Source organism: Oryctolagus cuniculus, chromosome 21 (assembly GCF_051225735.1).
Source record: "Oryctolagus cuniculus isolate XC-2025 breed Fujian yellow rabbit chromosome 21, ASM5122573v1, whole genome shotgun sequence".
In the NCBI taxonomy this organism is placed as follows: Eukaryota; Metazoa; Chordata; class Mammalia; order Lagomorpha; family Leporidae; genus Oryctolagus; species Oryctolagus cuniculus.
In genome coordinates this window covers 10,835,398-10,852,120 of record NC_142887.1, presented here as the reverse complement: position 1 = coordinate 10,852,120, position 16,723 = coordinate 10,835,398, and the positions used below count along the sequence as shown (strand labels likewise).

The 16,723-nt window shown below is 49.5% G+C and overlaps 1 protein-coding gene across 30 annotated transcripts in view; it reads right to left on the bottom strand.

The window, feature by feature from the left end:
• The window catches only part of CLIP1 (CAP-Gly domain containing linker protein 1), a 133,804-nt gene that overhangs the window by 80,171 nt on the left and 36,910 nt on the right, over nt 1-16,723 (bottom strand). For all 30 annotated transcript variants that reach the window (XR_016227095.1, XR_016227096.1, XM_070066144.2 and 27 more), the window contains exons 2-3: nt 9,485-9,677; nt 6,838-7,397 (exon numbers count right to left, since the gene is read on the bottom strand). Coding sequence is in view for 28 of the 30 variants with exons in the window: in XM_070066144.2 (XP_069922245.2) it covers nt 6,838-7,397; nt 9,485-9,569 (645 nt within the window). In the remaining 2 variants the exon portion in view is untranslated. The remainder of the gene's footprint in view (nt 1-6,837; nt 7,398-9,484; nt 9,678-16,723) is intronic.

Sequence of the window (16,723 nt, the reverse complement as noted above, 5' to 3'; positions counted from 1 at the left end):
CCATCACTGAGTACTGAGTCCCACCACACGGGTACTGTGTTCCACCACTGAGTACTGCGTCCCCCACTGAGTACTGCATCCCATCACTGAGTACTGAGTCCCACCACACGGGTACTGTGTCCCACCACTGAGTACTGCATCCCATCACTGAGTACTGTGTCCTCCACTGAGTACTGCGTCCCACCACGTGTCCCAGGGGCTTCTCACCCCATCTTCTCTGAGTTCTCTTGAAGATCGATCGATAAAGTTGCCTGTGTAACTCACATAAATCAGTGGTTTGATACCTGGTATATCCCAATAATGAAACAGCCTTTATAATATTTAGTCTTTAAGATGTCTACCAAATTAATTATTCTCTCCGTTAGAAAACTACTTTATTACCCCAGAGCGATTTTCCTACTTCCAAATAAATATTTTTGATAAAAACAAAACTTTTACAACACAAAAGGAAGAGAAAATTCATCATAATACCTACACTTCACCAACTGGAGTTTATCTTCCCATTCTTCCTTTGCACCTTTATCCACGTGGAGGACAAATGCCCACTATCCACACAGCACGTTTGGTTTGGGCCTCTCTGTTATAGGAAAATGTAAGCACCCCAAGTGGGCATCAATTCAAGTCCCAGCTGCTCCACTTCCGATCCAGCTCCCTCCCCACTGGCCATCTGGGGAGAGAACCAGCAGATGGAAGACTTTCCTCTCTCCTGTCTCCCCGCCCCGTAATTTTGACTTTCAAATAAATAAAAAAATTAATCTTTTTTTAAGGGGGGGGGGCTTTAAAATACTTGATGCTGTTAATCTTTTTCACTGAGAGCTACCGTGTCTTCACAAAGGTTAAAATTACCATTCTTCACATTTTACTTCACGTCAACAGTTCAAAGCTGTGAGTCTTTTGTCCTAGCCACTGCTTGATGTCAATTATATTCAAACGTCAATTATCTTCAAAATTATTCCAGCAGCACTTGCTAATTATCCCTCTTTCACCACTATTTTCCACTACAGAGAATCCCACTCTCGTAGGTACCTCAGAGCACATAGGGGTGTGTGAGTCTCCACAGGTTCCAGACACTCAGTGTGCGCCGTTCCTCACCACCTTCTCTGACGCCACAAGGGCACTCAGTGTGCGCCGTGCTCCACCCCTCCACTGACGCCACAAAGGCACTCAGTGTGCGCCGTGCTCCACCACCTGCACTGACGCCACAAAGGCACTCAGTGTGCGCCGTGCTCCACCACCTGCACTGACGCCACAAAGGCACTCAGTGTGCGCCGTGCTCCACCACCTGCACTGACGCCACAAAGGCACTCAGTGTGCGCCGTGCTCCACCCCCTCCACTGACGCCACAAAAGGCACCCAGTGTGCGCTGCTCTCCACCCCCTCCATTCCTGCTGCTTTTCAGCTGGATCCTCACAGCCTGCACCAGCTCCCTCCAATCACCGCACTACTTCAGAAGATTATCTGGTTTTCTGACATTTTTTTCTAAGCCTCTCTTTCAAACTCAATTTCTTTTTAAAAGTTCCTCCATTCATGGCCAGCATCGTGGTGCAGCAGGTAAAACTACCACCTGCAAATCCAGCATCCCACAGCCAAGCACCAGTTTGAATCCTGACTGCTCCCTGCTAATGCGCCTGGGAAAGCAGTGGGAACCTGCCCAAGAGCTTTGGCCCCTGCACCCATGTGGGAGACCCAGATGAAGACCTTGGCTCCTAGCTTTGGACTGGCCGGCCCTACTCTAACCACTGCAGCCATTTGGGGAGTAAACCAGCAGATGGAAGATCTTTCTCTCTATCTCTCCCGTTCTTTAACTCTGCCTTCAAATAAATAAATTAAAAAAACAAAAATGTGCCAATAACTCCTAATTCTAGTTCTGTGGTGAATCTAAGACAGAAGTAGAAGATCTTCTGGAGACTAAACCAGCAACTCAGCTACAGGAAAACTGAGTGACTAAACTCTCACTTTAGCAAATCTGGGATTTGTAAGTTCTCTCATTCATGCAATATGTATTTCTTGAGTGTTTAGGCCCTTGGAATACAAAGATAAATAGAATACAGGGTTGGCCGTTGAGTGAGAGAAAAGTCCAGATAAATGTAATTCCTGTCAAAAGTGGTAACCAGAGCCGGTGCTGTGGTGCAGCAGGTTAAAGCCTTGGCCTGTGGTACCAGCATCCCATACAGGCGCCGGTTCAAGACCCAGCTGCTCCACTTTCGATCCTGCTCCTAGCTAGTGTGCCTGGGAAAGCAGTGGAGGATGGCCCAAGTCTTTGGGCCCCTCCACTCGCGTGGGAGACCTGGAAGAAGCTCCTGGCTTCGGGTTGGCACAGCTCCAGCCGCTGGGGCCATTTGGGGAGTGAACCAGCAGATGAAAGACCTCCTCTCTCTCTCTCTCTAACTCTGCCTTTCAAATAAATAAAATAAAGCTTTTTTTTTTTTAAGTGGTAGCCATTTTGAGAGATTTCTGCAAAATGCTGTGGGAACAGAGACACATCCTTCCTGTAAGCTCTTATGAAATAAGAACACTGATGAATTCTGCTGGGTCAACAAATGTGGCTACACACAAGAGACTCTTAATCCCTCTACACCGCCCATCTATTCATTATCAGCTCAACAAGCTGTCTAATCTCCTGTGCCTCGGTTTACAAGGCCATAAAATGTGCAGTGAATGCTAATGAGGGATTGCGCTAGAGGAATTTTAGGAGCAATAAAATTTTCTAAGGTGGCTTCCAACCTGCCACACTCTAAGCTAAACAGCTATTTTTAATTTGTAAATGTGGCTAGAGGGTGTGTGCCAACTACCCCATGCCACTCCACCCCACCCAACCGGACCACGGTGAGCAGGTGCCAGCTGCTCTGGGCCCTCCACCCGGCAACGCTCTGCACAGGAAGACAGGTCCTTCACAGGGCTCTCCCCGTGGACTCTGATTCTGCCCCTGTGTCCCAGGTCACAGTACTACCCTTCCCCCTCAAGGGTACCACGTGACAGCTGTGCCCCTTCCAGCAGCCTGTACTGAGCCCCTGCCGCAGGCAGGGCAGTGGCCTAAGGGCTGGGAATGCACCAGTATGAGAGGGAAGCTCCATGTCTTCATGGAGCTCCAATTCTGTTCCAGGAGGAGTGGATGGAAGCAAGAGGGCTCCACAGTGAAGGTGCTGCCGAGGACGCCTGTCCCGAGGGCCATCTGAGCCCCGACCCGAGTGGCCGCAAGGGGGCAGAACATCCCAGAGTGGGGCCGGGCCTGGGGTGTTTAGGAACAGCTGGAGCTGGGGGGCACCTCCAGGAAGTGGGGTTCAGTTCCTAGGGGGTCCTCTGCACCACGCTGATCCGAAGGCAGGAGCCAGGTACTTCTCCTGGTCTCCCATGGGGTGCAGGGCCCAAGCACTTGGGCCATCCTCCACTGCACTCCCGGGCTACAGCAGAGAGCTGGACTGGAAGAGGGGCAACCGGGACAGAATCCGGCACCCCGACCGGGACTAGAACCCGGTGTGCCGGCACCTCTAGGTGGAGGATTAACCTAGTGAGCTGTGGCGCCGGCTGCAGGTGGTTTTCTAACTACCTTGGTGACTTTCATGTGGAACCAGAAGCAAAACCCCATGTGTTGGCTTTCCTAACCTGCTGTGATCAGAAGATAGAAAGTGTTTCAAGATATTTTCCTAGTAATGCTTTAAAAAGTCACAGGATCAATAAAGTTGTTGGGAGTTAGGGGAAGTGATCTCACATTCAGCCCTGAGGCCTGCACAGTGGTCAAACTTGTCTGCCTCAAATTCCAGAACAAGACTCCCCACTCCTCAAACTCCCAGCCCCCCAGGCTTACACAAGGTTCCTGAGGCTGGACAGACGCCAGCCGTGGCACGCCTGGCTTAGGTTTGCAGAAAGAAACCACTGCCCAATTACTGAGCCCCAAACACCACGAAAACCAAGCCACTCCTTTAAGCAGTTGGGCACTAAGGGATTTTACCCTGGAGAACCTCCATCACTGAGACGACATGTCATTTTCTAATTTTTATTTATTTCAGAGACAGAAACACACACACACACATACACACACACACAGCACCGTAGTTCATAGTTCACGGGCTCACACCCCAACCCCCTGTGAGGGCAGGCACTGAGCTGACACTGCTGCCTCCCAGGGTCTGCATTAGCAGGAAGCCGGAGCCGGGAGCTGGAGCTGGGCACTGAACCCAGGCCTCCCAAAATAAGAGACGGTGACTGAACCAAAGAAATCTATCTTTTAACTTCATTGCCCTGTGCACTTTCTGAAGTACTTTTGTACAGTAAAAATGAAAGAAAAAGTAAACACAAAAACTTCCTATAATGAGGAATATTTGAAACAAATCCAAAATTGGTACAGCAGGCGAGTACTAGCCAAACATCAAGATTCGGGCTGAGGGTGGGTGCCCGGTGCTGCAGTGAAGTCGCTGCGGAGACACCCCCGTCCACGTCAGAACCTCCGGGGTCAGACCTGGCTCCACTTCCGACCCAGCTTCTTGCTAACGCAACAGGTGACAGCTCAAGTACTTGGATTCCTGCCACCCAGGTAGGAAACCCTGATTCAGTCCTCGGCTCCTGGCTTCAGCCTGGGTCAGCCTAGGTACCAAGGGCACCTAGGGAGTGAACTAGCAGATGGAAGATCTCTTCTGCCTCTCTCTCTCTCTCTGCCTTTCCAATTAAAAATAAAATAATAAAAAAAAAAAACATTAAATCAGTACTTTAGCTGCAATAACGAGAAAAACAGCTAGCATTTCCTGAATGTTTACTGTATCCCAGGCACCACAAAGAATTTTACACGCATTACCTAATTTATTCCTCACAGCAAAACTATGAAGTTAGTAGTATTATTAACTTCATGCTTATAGGCTAGAAAATTTAGAAGTTAACTATCAGGGCCAGTGCTGTTATAGTGGGTAAAGCCAGCACATGCAGTGCCAGCATCCCATATGGGCACCAGTTCGAGTCTCAGCTGCTACATTTCCGATCCAGCTCTCTGCTGTGGCCTGGGAAAGCAGTAGAAGATGGCCCAAGTGCTTGGGCCCCTGCACCCATGTGGGAGACCCAGAAGATGCTCCTGGCTCCTGATTGGCCCAGCTCTGGCTGTTGCGGCCATTTGAGGAGTGATCCAGCAGATGGAAGACTCTTTCTCTCTCTCTCTACCTCTGCCCCTCTACAACTGTGCCCTTCAAATAAATAAATAAATCTTACAAAAAAAGTTAACTATCTTGCTCAGGTCACAAAGGCAAACCTGGGACTCAGCTTATGTTCTTAGCACAATGCCACTCTGCCACTCTTGCCAAAATAAAAAGAACAAATCAATCACTGGTACAAACTCAGAGATTCCAGAATGCACAGCATACAGACCTTACACCCTGTGTTCCCTGCTTATTACTAAAAGAGAATCCACTCTACATTTCCTCTTCTTCTAGATATAAACCCGATCATTTAAAAGGCCCAAAGGGACACTGGTTAGGATACCCACATCCCGTCAGGGTTCCTGGGTTTGAGTCACAGCTCTGGCTCCTAATATCACCTGCCTGCTAACGCAGACCCTGGGAAAGCAGGTGCGGACTCCGACAGCCAGGAGTCTCTGCCACCATGTGGAAGACCTGGATGGAGTTCCTGGCTCCCAGCTCCATCCCCTCCCCCACAACCAACTCTTTGCCACCTCCCACCCCCACGGCAGCCGCAGGCATTTAGGGAGTGAACCAGAGGATGGGAGCTCTCTTTGTCTCTCTGCCTTTCAAATAAATAAATAAAAAACTCAGCAACTCTAAAACAACACCCTCTCACGTCTGAGTTTTTCAAAACATTTATGGAAGCAGGATCTTATTATATTTATACACTACTATCCTTAAAACCAAAGTTAAAGGGCTGCATGTGGCACAGCAGGTTAAGCTGAGGCTTGCGACTCCAGCATCCTATATAGCAGCCCCAATTCTGATCCAGCTCCCTTCTAACGCACTTGGGAAAAACATCAGATGGTGGGCCAAGTACTTGAGCCTCTGCCGCCCACGTGGGAGACTTAGATGGAGTTCCTGTCTCCTGGCTTTGTCCTGGTCCAGCTCTCATTATTGTGGCTATTTGGGGAGTAAATCAAAGGATAGAAAATCTCTAGGGGCCAGTGCTGTGGCGCAGTGGGTTAAAGCCCCAGCCTGCAGCGCTGGCATCTTATATGGGCGCCAATTCTAGTGCCGGCTGCTCCTCTTCCCATCCAGCTCTCTGCTATGGCCTGGGAAAGCAGTAGAAGATGGCCCAAGTCCTTGGGCCCCTGCACCCACATGGGAGACCTGGAAGGAGCTCCTGACTCCTGGCTTCGGATCAGCTCAGCTCTGGCCATTGCAGTCACTTGGGGAGTGAACCAGCGGAATGGAAGATCTCTCTCTCTCTGGCTCCACCTCTCTCTGTAACTCTTTCAAATAAATAAAAAAATTATTTAAAAAAAAGAAAAAGAAAAAGAAAATCTCTGTCTCTACTCCCCTGACCCATTCCTCTACCTTTCAAATAAATAAATAAATCTTTAAAAAAATAAAAAAATAAAAACCAGAAGGAAAAAAAAAAAACCCCACAAATGTTTATAGAAACCATATTCTTTTGGCTCAAGTGGAAAATAAAACTAGCGTATCATTGCAAATCCATGCTTGTGGCCGTGCCCTACACAAAATGCAAGACAGTTTGGAATTTGTTTATGTATTTACACATAAACTGAACCAACAGAAAATTTGATTAATTCTTCTGAAAGCGAGTGGCCAGACTGTGGGCCAAGCAACACCGTAACTGTGTGTTTCACCTCCTCACAGGGAGTCTGTCTCAGTTCGGCACCACAGCCAGAGGATTGTCTCATCAACTCACCAACACCCGGTCTCCGATTCTGAGCTCTCGTTCTCCTTTCTTGATTGAGCCAGCTTCTGAAAGGTTGGAGATGGATTCACTGGTGGTTTTCGTAAGGTTGCTGATCTGGGATGTCGCTGAAGGGTCCTTTGCTGTTGGCTGGGGAGACTTATGGGAAATGTTTGCCGGGGTGGCTGGGGAGGACACCACGCTGCCGGCAGACGGCGACGTGGCTCTGGGAGCTTGAGTCGTCTGCACGCCATTGGCTTCGTCTTCCGCCTGGACCTTCCGTGTTAACTTTGACGGTCGGGTAAAAATGCCCTTCAGAGGTTCACACTGGAAATAACGAACTCCAGCCACCGAGCCATCGTTCTTGCCTATGGGTTCATCTAAGACAATCCCAGCCCACTGGCCTGGTGCAAACTGGGTCTCTCCAAGAAACTGGATAAACCCAGGCTTGTTGCCGTTCACCCAGACGCGCTCCCCAACACGGAAGTCATCGACAAATTCCTCCTGAGCCTCAGAGGATGGGACGCTTGATGCTTTTTCGGTGGATACTGTTTTTTCTACTGGAGCTGCAACTGAAGACAGAAGACAGACAAGGTTCAATTTCAGAACTGGGCAGGTGACCTCTAACTTTAAGGAAAATAAGCCAGGCAAAGCCCACAGCGAGAGAAGCTGCCCACAACTCCCGCAGAACTGTTCTGGTTTTGTTTTTTAAGCAAAGAGGCAAAGAGCACTTGATCCATCACACCACTGTCTTTCCTTTTCTCCCAATTTTAATCACGATGAGTGATTAATCACTGATAAAATAACTCCTTGGCAATACACATCCGCAGATACAAATTTAAGGTGGATCAATGTGTGGTTAGCAGGTTATGCCACAGCTTGAAGCCCAGGCACTCCAAATCACAGTGCCGGTTCAAGTCCCAGCTGCTCTGCCTACAATCCAGCTCCATGCTCATGTGTGTGGGAGAGCAACCCATGACAATCATGTGGGAGACCTGGAAGTAGCTCCCGGCTCCTGGCCCAACCCAGCAGTGGCCATATGGGCCATCTGGGGAGGGAGCAGTAAATGGAGGACCTCTATCTGTCTCTCCCTTCCTCTCTGTAACTCTTTCAAAGTAAATCAATCAATCTATTTTTTAATAATAAAAACTCTTCATTGATTAATATTGCCAAATATAAAATCCTATGTCCTTTTTTTTTTTTAGATTCATTTATTATTTGAAAAACAGATTGACAGAGAGACAAGGAGAGACAGTGAGAGAAAAATATTCCATTTGCTGGTTCACTCCCCAAACAGCCACGAGGGTTGGGGCTGGGCCAGGCAGAGCCAGGAGCCAACAACTCCGTCTGGGTCTTCCACCTGCGTAGCAGGAGCTCAAGCACTTGGGCCACCTTCCACTGCCTTCCTAGGCACACTAGCAGGGGCTGGAATTGGAGGCAGAGCAGCCCGGCCTTGAACTAGCGCTTTGATATGGGATGCTGGTGTCCCAGGAGGCAGCCTAACTCACTGTGCCATAAGGCCAGGCCAGAAACTCTATCTTTTAATTAAACTCTTCTCAAAAAAAATTTTTTTTTTGACAGGCAGAGTGGATAGTGAGAGAGAGACACAGAGAAAGGTCTTCCTTTTGCCGTTGGTTTACCTTCCAGTGGCCGCCGCGGTCCGCGCACTGCGCTGATCTGATGGCAGGAGCCAGGTGCTTCTCCTGGTCTCCCATGGGGTGCAGGGCCCAAGCACCTGGGCCATCCTCCACTGCACTCCCGGGCCACAGCAGAGAGCTGGCCTGGAAGAAGGGCAACCGGGACAGAATCCGGCACCCCGACCGGGACTAGAACCCCGTGTGCCGGCGCCGCTAGGTGGAGGATTAGCCTATTGAGCCGCGGCGCCGGCCTCAACTGTTTTCAAGAACATGAATTTTTATAAAGCTATTTTTTTAAATAAAAATTTCTAACTTAAGTTTTCATACAGGATCACTTGTTTGTTGTTAAGAAAAAACATGAGGGGCTGGTGCTGTGGCTCGCTTGGTTAACCTCCACCTACGGCGCTAGCATCCCTTAAGGGCACCGGGTTCTAGTCCTGGTGGCTCCTCTTCCAGTCCAGCTCTCTGCTGTGGTCCAGGAAGGCAGTGGAGGATGGCCCAAGTGCTTGGGCCCTGCACCCCATGGGAGACCAGGAGGAAGCACCTGGCTCCTGGCTTAGGATCAGCGCAGCGCTGGCTGCTGCAGCCATTTGGGGAGTGAATCAATGGAAAGAAGACCTTTCTCTCTGTCTCTCTTACTGTCTATAACTCTGTCAAATTATTAAAAAAAGAAAGAAAAAACATGCGGGACAGGCAATGGGCACGGTGGTCAAGACCCCTCTTAGGACACCCGCATCCCACACTGGAGCGCCTGAGTGTGAGTTCTGGCTATTCTGCTTCCAATCCAGCTTCCTGCTCATGTGCCCGGGAGGCAGCAGGTGGTGGCTCAAGTACCTGGGTCCCTGCCGCCCACCTGGGAGACAGGCAATGAGTCTCTTAAGACTCCTAGCTTCAGCTGGCCCAGCCCTGGCTGCTAAGGGCGTTTGGGGAGTGAACCAACAGACAGAAGATCTCTCTGTCTCTCTGCCTCTCAAAATAAAGTGAAAAGAGGAGGAAAGGAAAGGCAAGACACAACGCATCACCAGCAGCAGGTGTCTTCAAGGCGGAGCTCCCTGGCTTGAGGATCCTGCTGGGGGCCTTTAGCCCGCTGGGCTTCAGCATGCTCATCTTCCCAGGACGTCAGCGCTCTTTCTCTCTGCCTCTGGTCACTATCTTTCCCCAACCATCGATACAACTGTGGGTGTTTCTATTGCAAAGTCGGCCTCTGGAGTGAATCTGAAAGAGAAATACAGAGATTGTGGACGCTGCAGGACAAAGGAAGCAGGAGCACAGCTATTATTACAGCAGCTTTCAGGGCTTGAACTTCCCCTTACGCTCGTTTATGGTAATAAACCGTCTCTACACAGAACCTAAAAAGTGGAATAAAAAAAAAAAACCACGAAAATGCTGCTGAAATGGACTTAGAGGTGACTGTCCCAGAGAGAGGTTAAGGCGAGCAATACTTTCTATTACCTAGTCCTGCCAGACCAGTAGACTCAAGCAATCCATACAAGGGGGTTCAGAGGAACTCGCACCAAGCATCGGAGGAAGGGGAAGGCAGCTCTCAGTTTTTCTTTGCCCATTTCTATGCTGCCTATGTTTTAGCACCAGCAGTCTGTATTAGCTGAGTATTTTTAAATATGCAGCATAAAATTATGTACAAGTTAAACCACAGGAGGATTCAAACCCTAACAGAAAGTCTCTTCTGGGAAGAGATGCAGGAAACTTATCTTTGTTCTGTCTGGAAAAACACAACATAGTTCTGCTTTACGCAAGACTAGGTGTGCGTCCTGGGAGTAGGCAAGAGTGTCTCCTCACCTTCTTGCAACCCGCACAGGAAGTGAATTGAGGCCTCAGAGAAGGGGAAAAAAAAAAAAAGGAAAGAAACGGCTGACACCATGAAGTAGCAGGTAAAGCCGACACCTGCAGTGCCTGCATCCCATATGGGCACCGGTTCGAGTCCCGGCTGCTCCACTTCCAATCCAGCTCCCTGCTAATGTGCTTGGGAAGGCAACAGGTGATGGTCCAAGTCCTTGAGCCCCTGCCACCCATTTGGGAGACTTAGATGGAGTTCCTGGATCCTGGCTTTGGTCTGGCCCAGCCCCAGCTACTGAAGCCACGCAGACATTTGGGGAGTGAACCAGTGGATGGAGGATCAACCAATCAATCAATCTCTCTCTCTGATCAATTTCTCTCCGTGTCTTTCTGCCTTTCAAATAAATAAAATAAATCTTTAAAAAGCAAACAAACAAACAAAAAAAAAGAGCCAGCACTATGGTGTATAAGGTAAAGCTGCCACCTGCAGTGCCAGCATCTCATATGGGCTTCTCATCGAGTCCCAGCTGCTCCACTTCCAATCCAGCTCTCTGCTATAGCCTGGGAGAGCAGAAAAGTGCTTGGGCCCCTGCACCTGCGCGGGAGACCCAGAAGAAGCTCCTGCCTCCTGACTTTACATCAACTCAGCCCCAGCCATTGCAGCCATTTGGGGAGTGAACCAGCGGATGGAAGACCTCTGTGTGTGTGTGTGTGTGCAACTCTGCCTTTCAAATAAATAAGAAGAATGGGAAAGGAAGAGGGAGGAGGAAGAAAGGCAGGAATATGGGTGGGAGGGAGGTGGGGGGAAGAGTCTTCATGTTCTCAAGTCTGTATACATTAAATGCATGAAATTGTATTCCTTAAAAACATTAAAAAAAAATCCTGAAGAGAACACAGGCGAGCAGGTCATGGGGAGAGGGAGGCGGGGACGGGGAGGATGGGTCCAGGTCTGACTCATAGACTGCAGCAACCACCACAGCTAGGAGCAGCGCCTGGGGCGGACTCTCCCTGAGCCGCAGAAGCAACCAACCCCGTCACCGTCAGTGCCTCCCCTCGGACCTTGGGCTTCCGGAACAGTGAGAGAACAAAGGTCAGCAGCTCCTGGTAACTTTTTATGGCAGCCCAGGAAACAGACACAGTCATCTAAGTTTCTCCGCTCAAAAATAATCAGAACTAGGGGGCCGGTGCTATGGAGTAGAAGGTTAAGCCTCCCCCTACAATGCTGGTATCCCACATGGGTGCCAGTTCTAGTCCCAGCTGCTCTACTTCAGATCTCACTCTATGCTAATGCCCCTGGGAAAGCAGTGGAAGATGGTCCAAGTACCTGGGCCCCTGCACCCATGTGGGAGACCCAGAAGAAGCTCCTGGCTCCTGGCTCCAGCCACTGCAGCCATTTGGGGAGTGAACCAGCAGGTGGAAGATCTCTCCCTCTCTCTATTTCTGCCTAATAAATAAATCTTTTTTTTTTTAAAGTAATTAGAACAAATGGAAATCAAACCAAAGCAGGTGCCTCATCCGTCTCGCTGTGCGGCCCATGCTTCCTGAAAGGGCTCGGATGGTAGGTGTTTTTGAAGAGTCAGAGATAAATTGTGTCGTTGGGAGAAGACTCTGATTAACAGAGAAAACCGCTGGGTTGTCTGTCCCACCAGCTGAGCAGCAGGTTCCCAGCTCCTCACGGCCACCACTGCTGTGGCTGCCGAGTGGGTCTGGGTGCGAGTCTGAGGGCCAGGCGGACGGTCCCTGCTTACTGTCAGATCCTCAGCACACGCAGCCTCAGACCTTCAAGCCGCGACTGGCTTCTGCTCCTGCACTGGACAGGCCTCCTCCAGACACAGCTGAGAAAGGTGTGCAGTGTTCAAAAGACGCGAGAAGGCCGGGGCTGGGCCAAGCGCAGAAACTAGGCTGGCACCTTCCTTACTCTTCACGCTGGTCCAGTATCAGAGTGACCTGGGTCAGGGGAGGACAGCGCAGACAGAGGAGGCATGGGGGAAGCTATTATGACGGCAAGAAGAAAGGATGAAGTCCAGCAGTTAAGATGCCCACATCCCATTTCAGACTGACAGGGGTCCATGCCCAGCGCTGGCTCCCAGCTCCAGCTCCCTGCCAGTGTAGACCCTGGGAGGCAGCAGTTGGCTCAAGTGCTTGGGTTCCTGACACCCATGTGGGAGAACCTGACGGAGTTCCCAGGCCTGGCTTTTTGGAGAATGAACCAGCAGATGGGAGATGGGAGCTCTATATATCTCTCTTTCTCTGTCACTCTGCCTCTCAAATACAAAAAAAAAAGAAAAAAGTATATATGTGATTTTAAATATTTTACTCAGGCAAATCAGTGAGCTCTTGGGTTCAGGTCAAGCACTCCCTAAAGAAAAATTTTTAAATCTACCACAGTGAGCAGCTACGCAAGCCTCAGCCAAATTTTTCAGCTCAACATCATAAACTCTCAAAATCTGACTACCTACAAGCCTCAGCCTGAGACATAGAACCAAAACATGATGACAGACTATGACTTCACTGTCTAATCCCACACCCTGGCTCTCAATCCATCCGAGGTATATGAATCCCAAAGCAGGGAACTATAAACAAGATTTAACGAAGGAGAAAAATCTAGTCTGTCTCAATAACAGCTAGGAGCAACAATTCCAATGCTGGTTTTTTAAATCCTCCAATTTAAGTTTCTTCTTTGTGAATTACTAATGCCTGGCATGTCAGGCTTGCTTCAAAAAATCAGGGTGGCGTAGCGAGTAGAGCCGCCGCCTGCAGTGCCGGCATCCCATATGGGTGCCAGTTCTAGTCCCAGCTGCTCTTCTTCCAATCCAGCTCTCTGCTGTGGACTGGGAAAGCAGTAGAAGATGACCCAAGTCCTTGGGCCCCTGCACCCACATGGGAAGACCTGGAAGAAGCTCTTGGCTCCTGGTTTCTGATCGGTGCAGCTCTGGCCATTGTGGCCAATTGGGGAATGAACCAGCGGATGGAACACTTCACTCTCTCTCCCTCTCTCCCTCTCCCTCTTCCTCTCTCTCTCTTATTCTGATTTTCAAATAAAATAAATAAATCTTTTAAAAAAATCAATTCACTGAGACATAAAAGAGCAAAGTCTTGGCCACGGTACCCATAAAGTGTAATGACCAAGAAGAGACATCTCTGCACTATGTTTCAAAGTCAGTCAACGTGAGGCCAGCACTGTGGCACAGCAGGCAAAGCCACTGCCCTGAGACACCGGCATCCCATATGGCTGCTCCACTTCCCATCCAGCTCCCCACTAATGCACCTGGGAAAGCAGCAGCAAATGGCCCCAGTCCTTGGGCCCCTGCATCCACATGGGAGACCTGGAAGAAGCTCCTGGCTTCAGATTGGCCCAGCTCCAGATGTTACAGCCATCTGGAGAGTGAACCAGCGAAAGGGTAACACCTCCCACCCTGATAACGCTGTCTTTCAAATAAATAAATTAAAAAAAAAAAAAAAAGCAAATGTCACACTGAAACTAATCAATCCCAAAAAGCATGCGAAACGGAAGAAAAAGATGTTCTAGCCTCAGAAATAAGCTGAGCACATTTGAATTGCTGATGCTTGTGCTCACTGAATCGAGAGATTTAGACCTAAAATAAGACAAATCCCCTTCCTCCACCCTCCCAACAGGCAAGAACCATTAACACAATAGAACATTACAATTTAGAAATAATTTTGGTCCATATAATTATCCCAATTAAGCTTCACAGAACCACAGATACTATTACGCTTGCTTAACAAATGAAGAAACGTCCCAGAAATCAACAGGAGTGTTTCCTCATTTGTTAGTCACCTGCCATTTTAGTCATTCTGCTCAGAAGCAGAGAGGTAAACATAGATACTGTGATTCCTAAGCCCAAGGTCTTTCCACTAAATCTAAAATCCAAGTTAGGAGATACCACAGGTCAGGGGTTAACTCGCCCCTAGGGATGCCAGCATCCTGCACTGGAGTGCCTGCTTCAACTCCCCACTACTCCACTTGTAATACAGTTTCCTGCTAATGCGCGCACTGGGGGACAGCAGTGATGGCTCAAGGACTTTGGGTCCCTGCCACCCACATGGGAGACCCGGATTGAGTTCCAGGTTCCTGGCTTTGGCTTGCCCAACCCCAGCTGTTGTGGGCACTTGGGGAATCAAGTAGCCAATGGAAGAGCTCTGTCTGCCTGCACCTCCCCCGCCTTTAAAATGAAATGAAAACAAATAAATAAGTTTTAAAGATTTATTTTATTTATTTGAAAGGCAGGGTGACAGAGAGGGAGAGATAGAGATCTTCCACCTGTTGGTTCACTCCTCCAAAGGCCAGAAGGGCCAGGGCTAGATCGGGCTAGATCAGGCTAAAGCCGGGAGCCAGGAACTCCAACCAGGTCTCCCACGTGGGTGCAGGTCTCCAAGCACCCAGGCCATCTGCTGCTGCTTCACTGGCCACATTAGCAGGGAGCTGGACTGGAAGCAGAGCAGCTGGGACCGGAACTGGGGCTCTGACAGGGGATGCAGCTCTTGCAGGCGGCGACTTAACCTGTGCGTAACTTGTGTGTCACAACACCAGCTCCATGATATTTTTTAAAACATAAAATGCTTAAGAAACAAGTGGGGGCACTCTCCTGGTACTTGGTGCTGAGCCTAACATACAAGATGCCATCTATTCATTCCGTAAGTATTTCCTGAGAAATGACTGTGCAAAGGGCACTGTTCTGTTTCTTCACCTTCCCAAGGGTACGGCAGGACCAGAGAAACCCATGGGAGCCTCAGAGAGTCCTGACACACAGTTTTGTCTTTGAGCAAAGGAAAGAGTGCTCACTAGGGAAAGGTAGTAGGGTCGTCAAGCAGCAGTACCCAGGTTTGCGATGGGCTGTGCACCCCGTGTCTCCCACTGCTTCTACCCCTCTCCCCTGTAACAACTTTCTACTCAGGCTCAGATACACAGAAGGTCCCTAGCTATATTCAACCACTATCAACACTTTGTCAGATAAGACAAAATGGAAGGAAAAGCAAGGGAGCTTACGGTGATTTTAAAGGAATAACTAAAGAAGTGTTAACATGGGACAAGGCCTCTGAGATGGGAAGCAAGGGAAGCCAAGAAGTGGAGTGGGGCTGACAGTGAAGACACAGGGAGAGGCCAAGCAAGGAGACCAGATACGCTGCAGCCATTCGAGGGTAAACCAGCAGATGGAAGTCTCTCTCTCTCCCTCTCTCCATGTCTCTCCTCCTCTCTTTATAACTGGCTTTCAAATAAATTAAAAATAAAATTAAAAAAAATTTTAAAGAGTTGGAGGGAAAAGGAATAGAGAACTAAGCTCAGTTAGCAGTAGAATGTAGCAGTACTGGGATGAATAAAGAGAATGCCTATCCTGCATTGTAATCAAAACATGCACACTGGGGCCAGCGCTGTGGCACAGCAGGTTAACACCCCAGCCTGAAGCGCTGGCATCCCATATGGGTGCCGGTTCCATAGCCGGCTGCTCCACTTCCAATCCAGCTCTCTGCTGTGGCCTGGGAAAGCAGAAGATGGCCCAAGTCCTTGGGTCCCTGCACCCACGTGGGAGACCCAGAAGAAGCTCCTAGCTCCTGGCTCCTGATTGGCACAGCTCCGTCCGTTGCAGCCAACTGGGGAGTGAACCATCAGATGGAAGACCTCTTTCTTTCTTTCTTTCTTTCTCTCTCTCTCTCTCTCTCTCTCTCTCTCTCTCTGCCTCTCCTCTCTCTGTGTAACTCTTTCAAGTAAAATAAATAAACCTTTAAAAAAAAAAAAAGTGCACACCTTAGGGTTGGTGCAGTGGAGTAGTGGAGTAGTACCCCATCTGAGGAGTAAACCAATGGATGAGATTCCTCTCTCTGCAACACAGAGACAGAGAGAGATCTTTCATCCCCTGGTTTACTCTCCAGGTGGCCACAAGGGCCAGGACTGCGTTAGGGAAAGATCAGGAGCCTGGACTCCACCTCGTCTCCCACGTGGGAGACACAGGCACCACTGGATTGTCTTCCGCTGCTCTCCCAGGTGTGCTGGAAGGCAGCCAGGTTGGAAACGGAGCAGCAGGGACTTGAACTGGTGCTCATGTGGGACGCCGGTGTCACAGGAGGTGACTTAACTCGCTGCACACAAAACTGGCTCTGAGGTCTGTATTGAGTGCCTGGCTCCCAGCTCAGTCTGCTGCAGCTCTAGCTGCTGCAGGCACCTGGGAAGCGAACAAGCTCATCTCTCTCTCTGTCTTAGAAATAAACAAACATTTTTGAATTTTAAAAATTATATTTTAGGGCCGGCGTGGCGGCTCACTAGGCTAATCCTCCGCCTGCGGCACCGGCACCCCAGGTTCTAGTCCCAGTTGGGGCGCCGGATTCTGTCCCGGTTGCTCCTCCTCCAGTCCAGCTCTCTGCTGTGGCCTGGGAAGGCAGTGGAGGATGGCCCAAGTGCTTGGGCCCTGCACCCCATGGGAGACCAGGAGGGAACACCTGGCTCCTGGCTT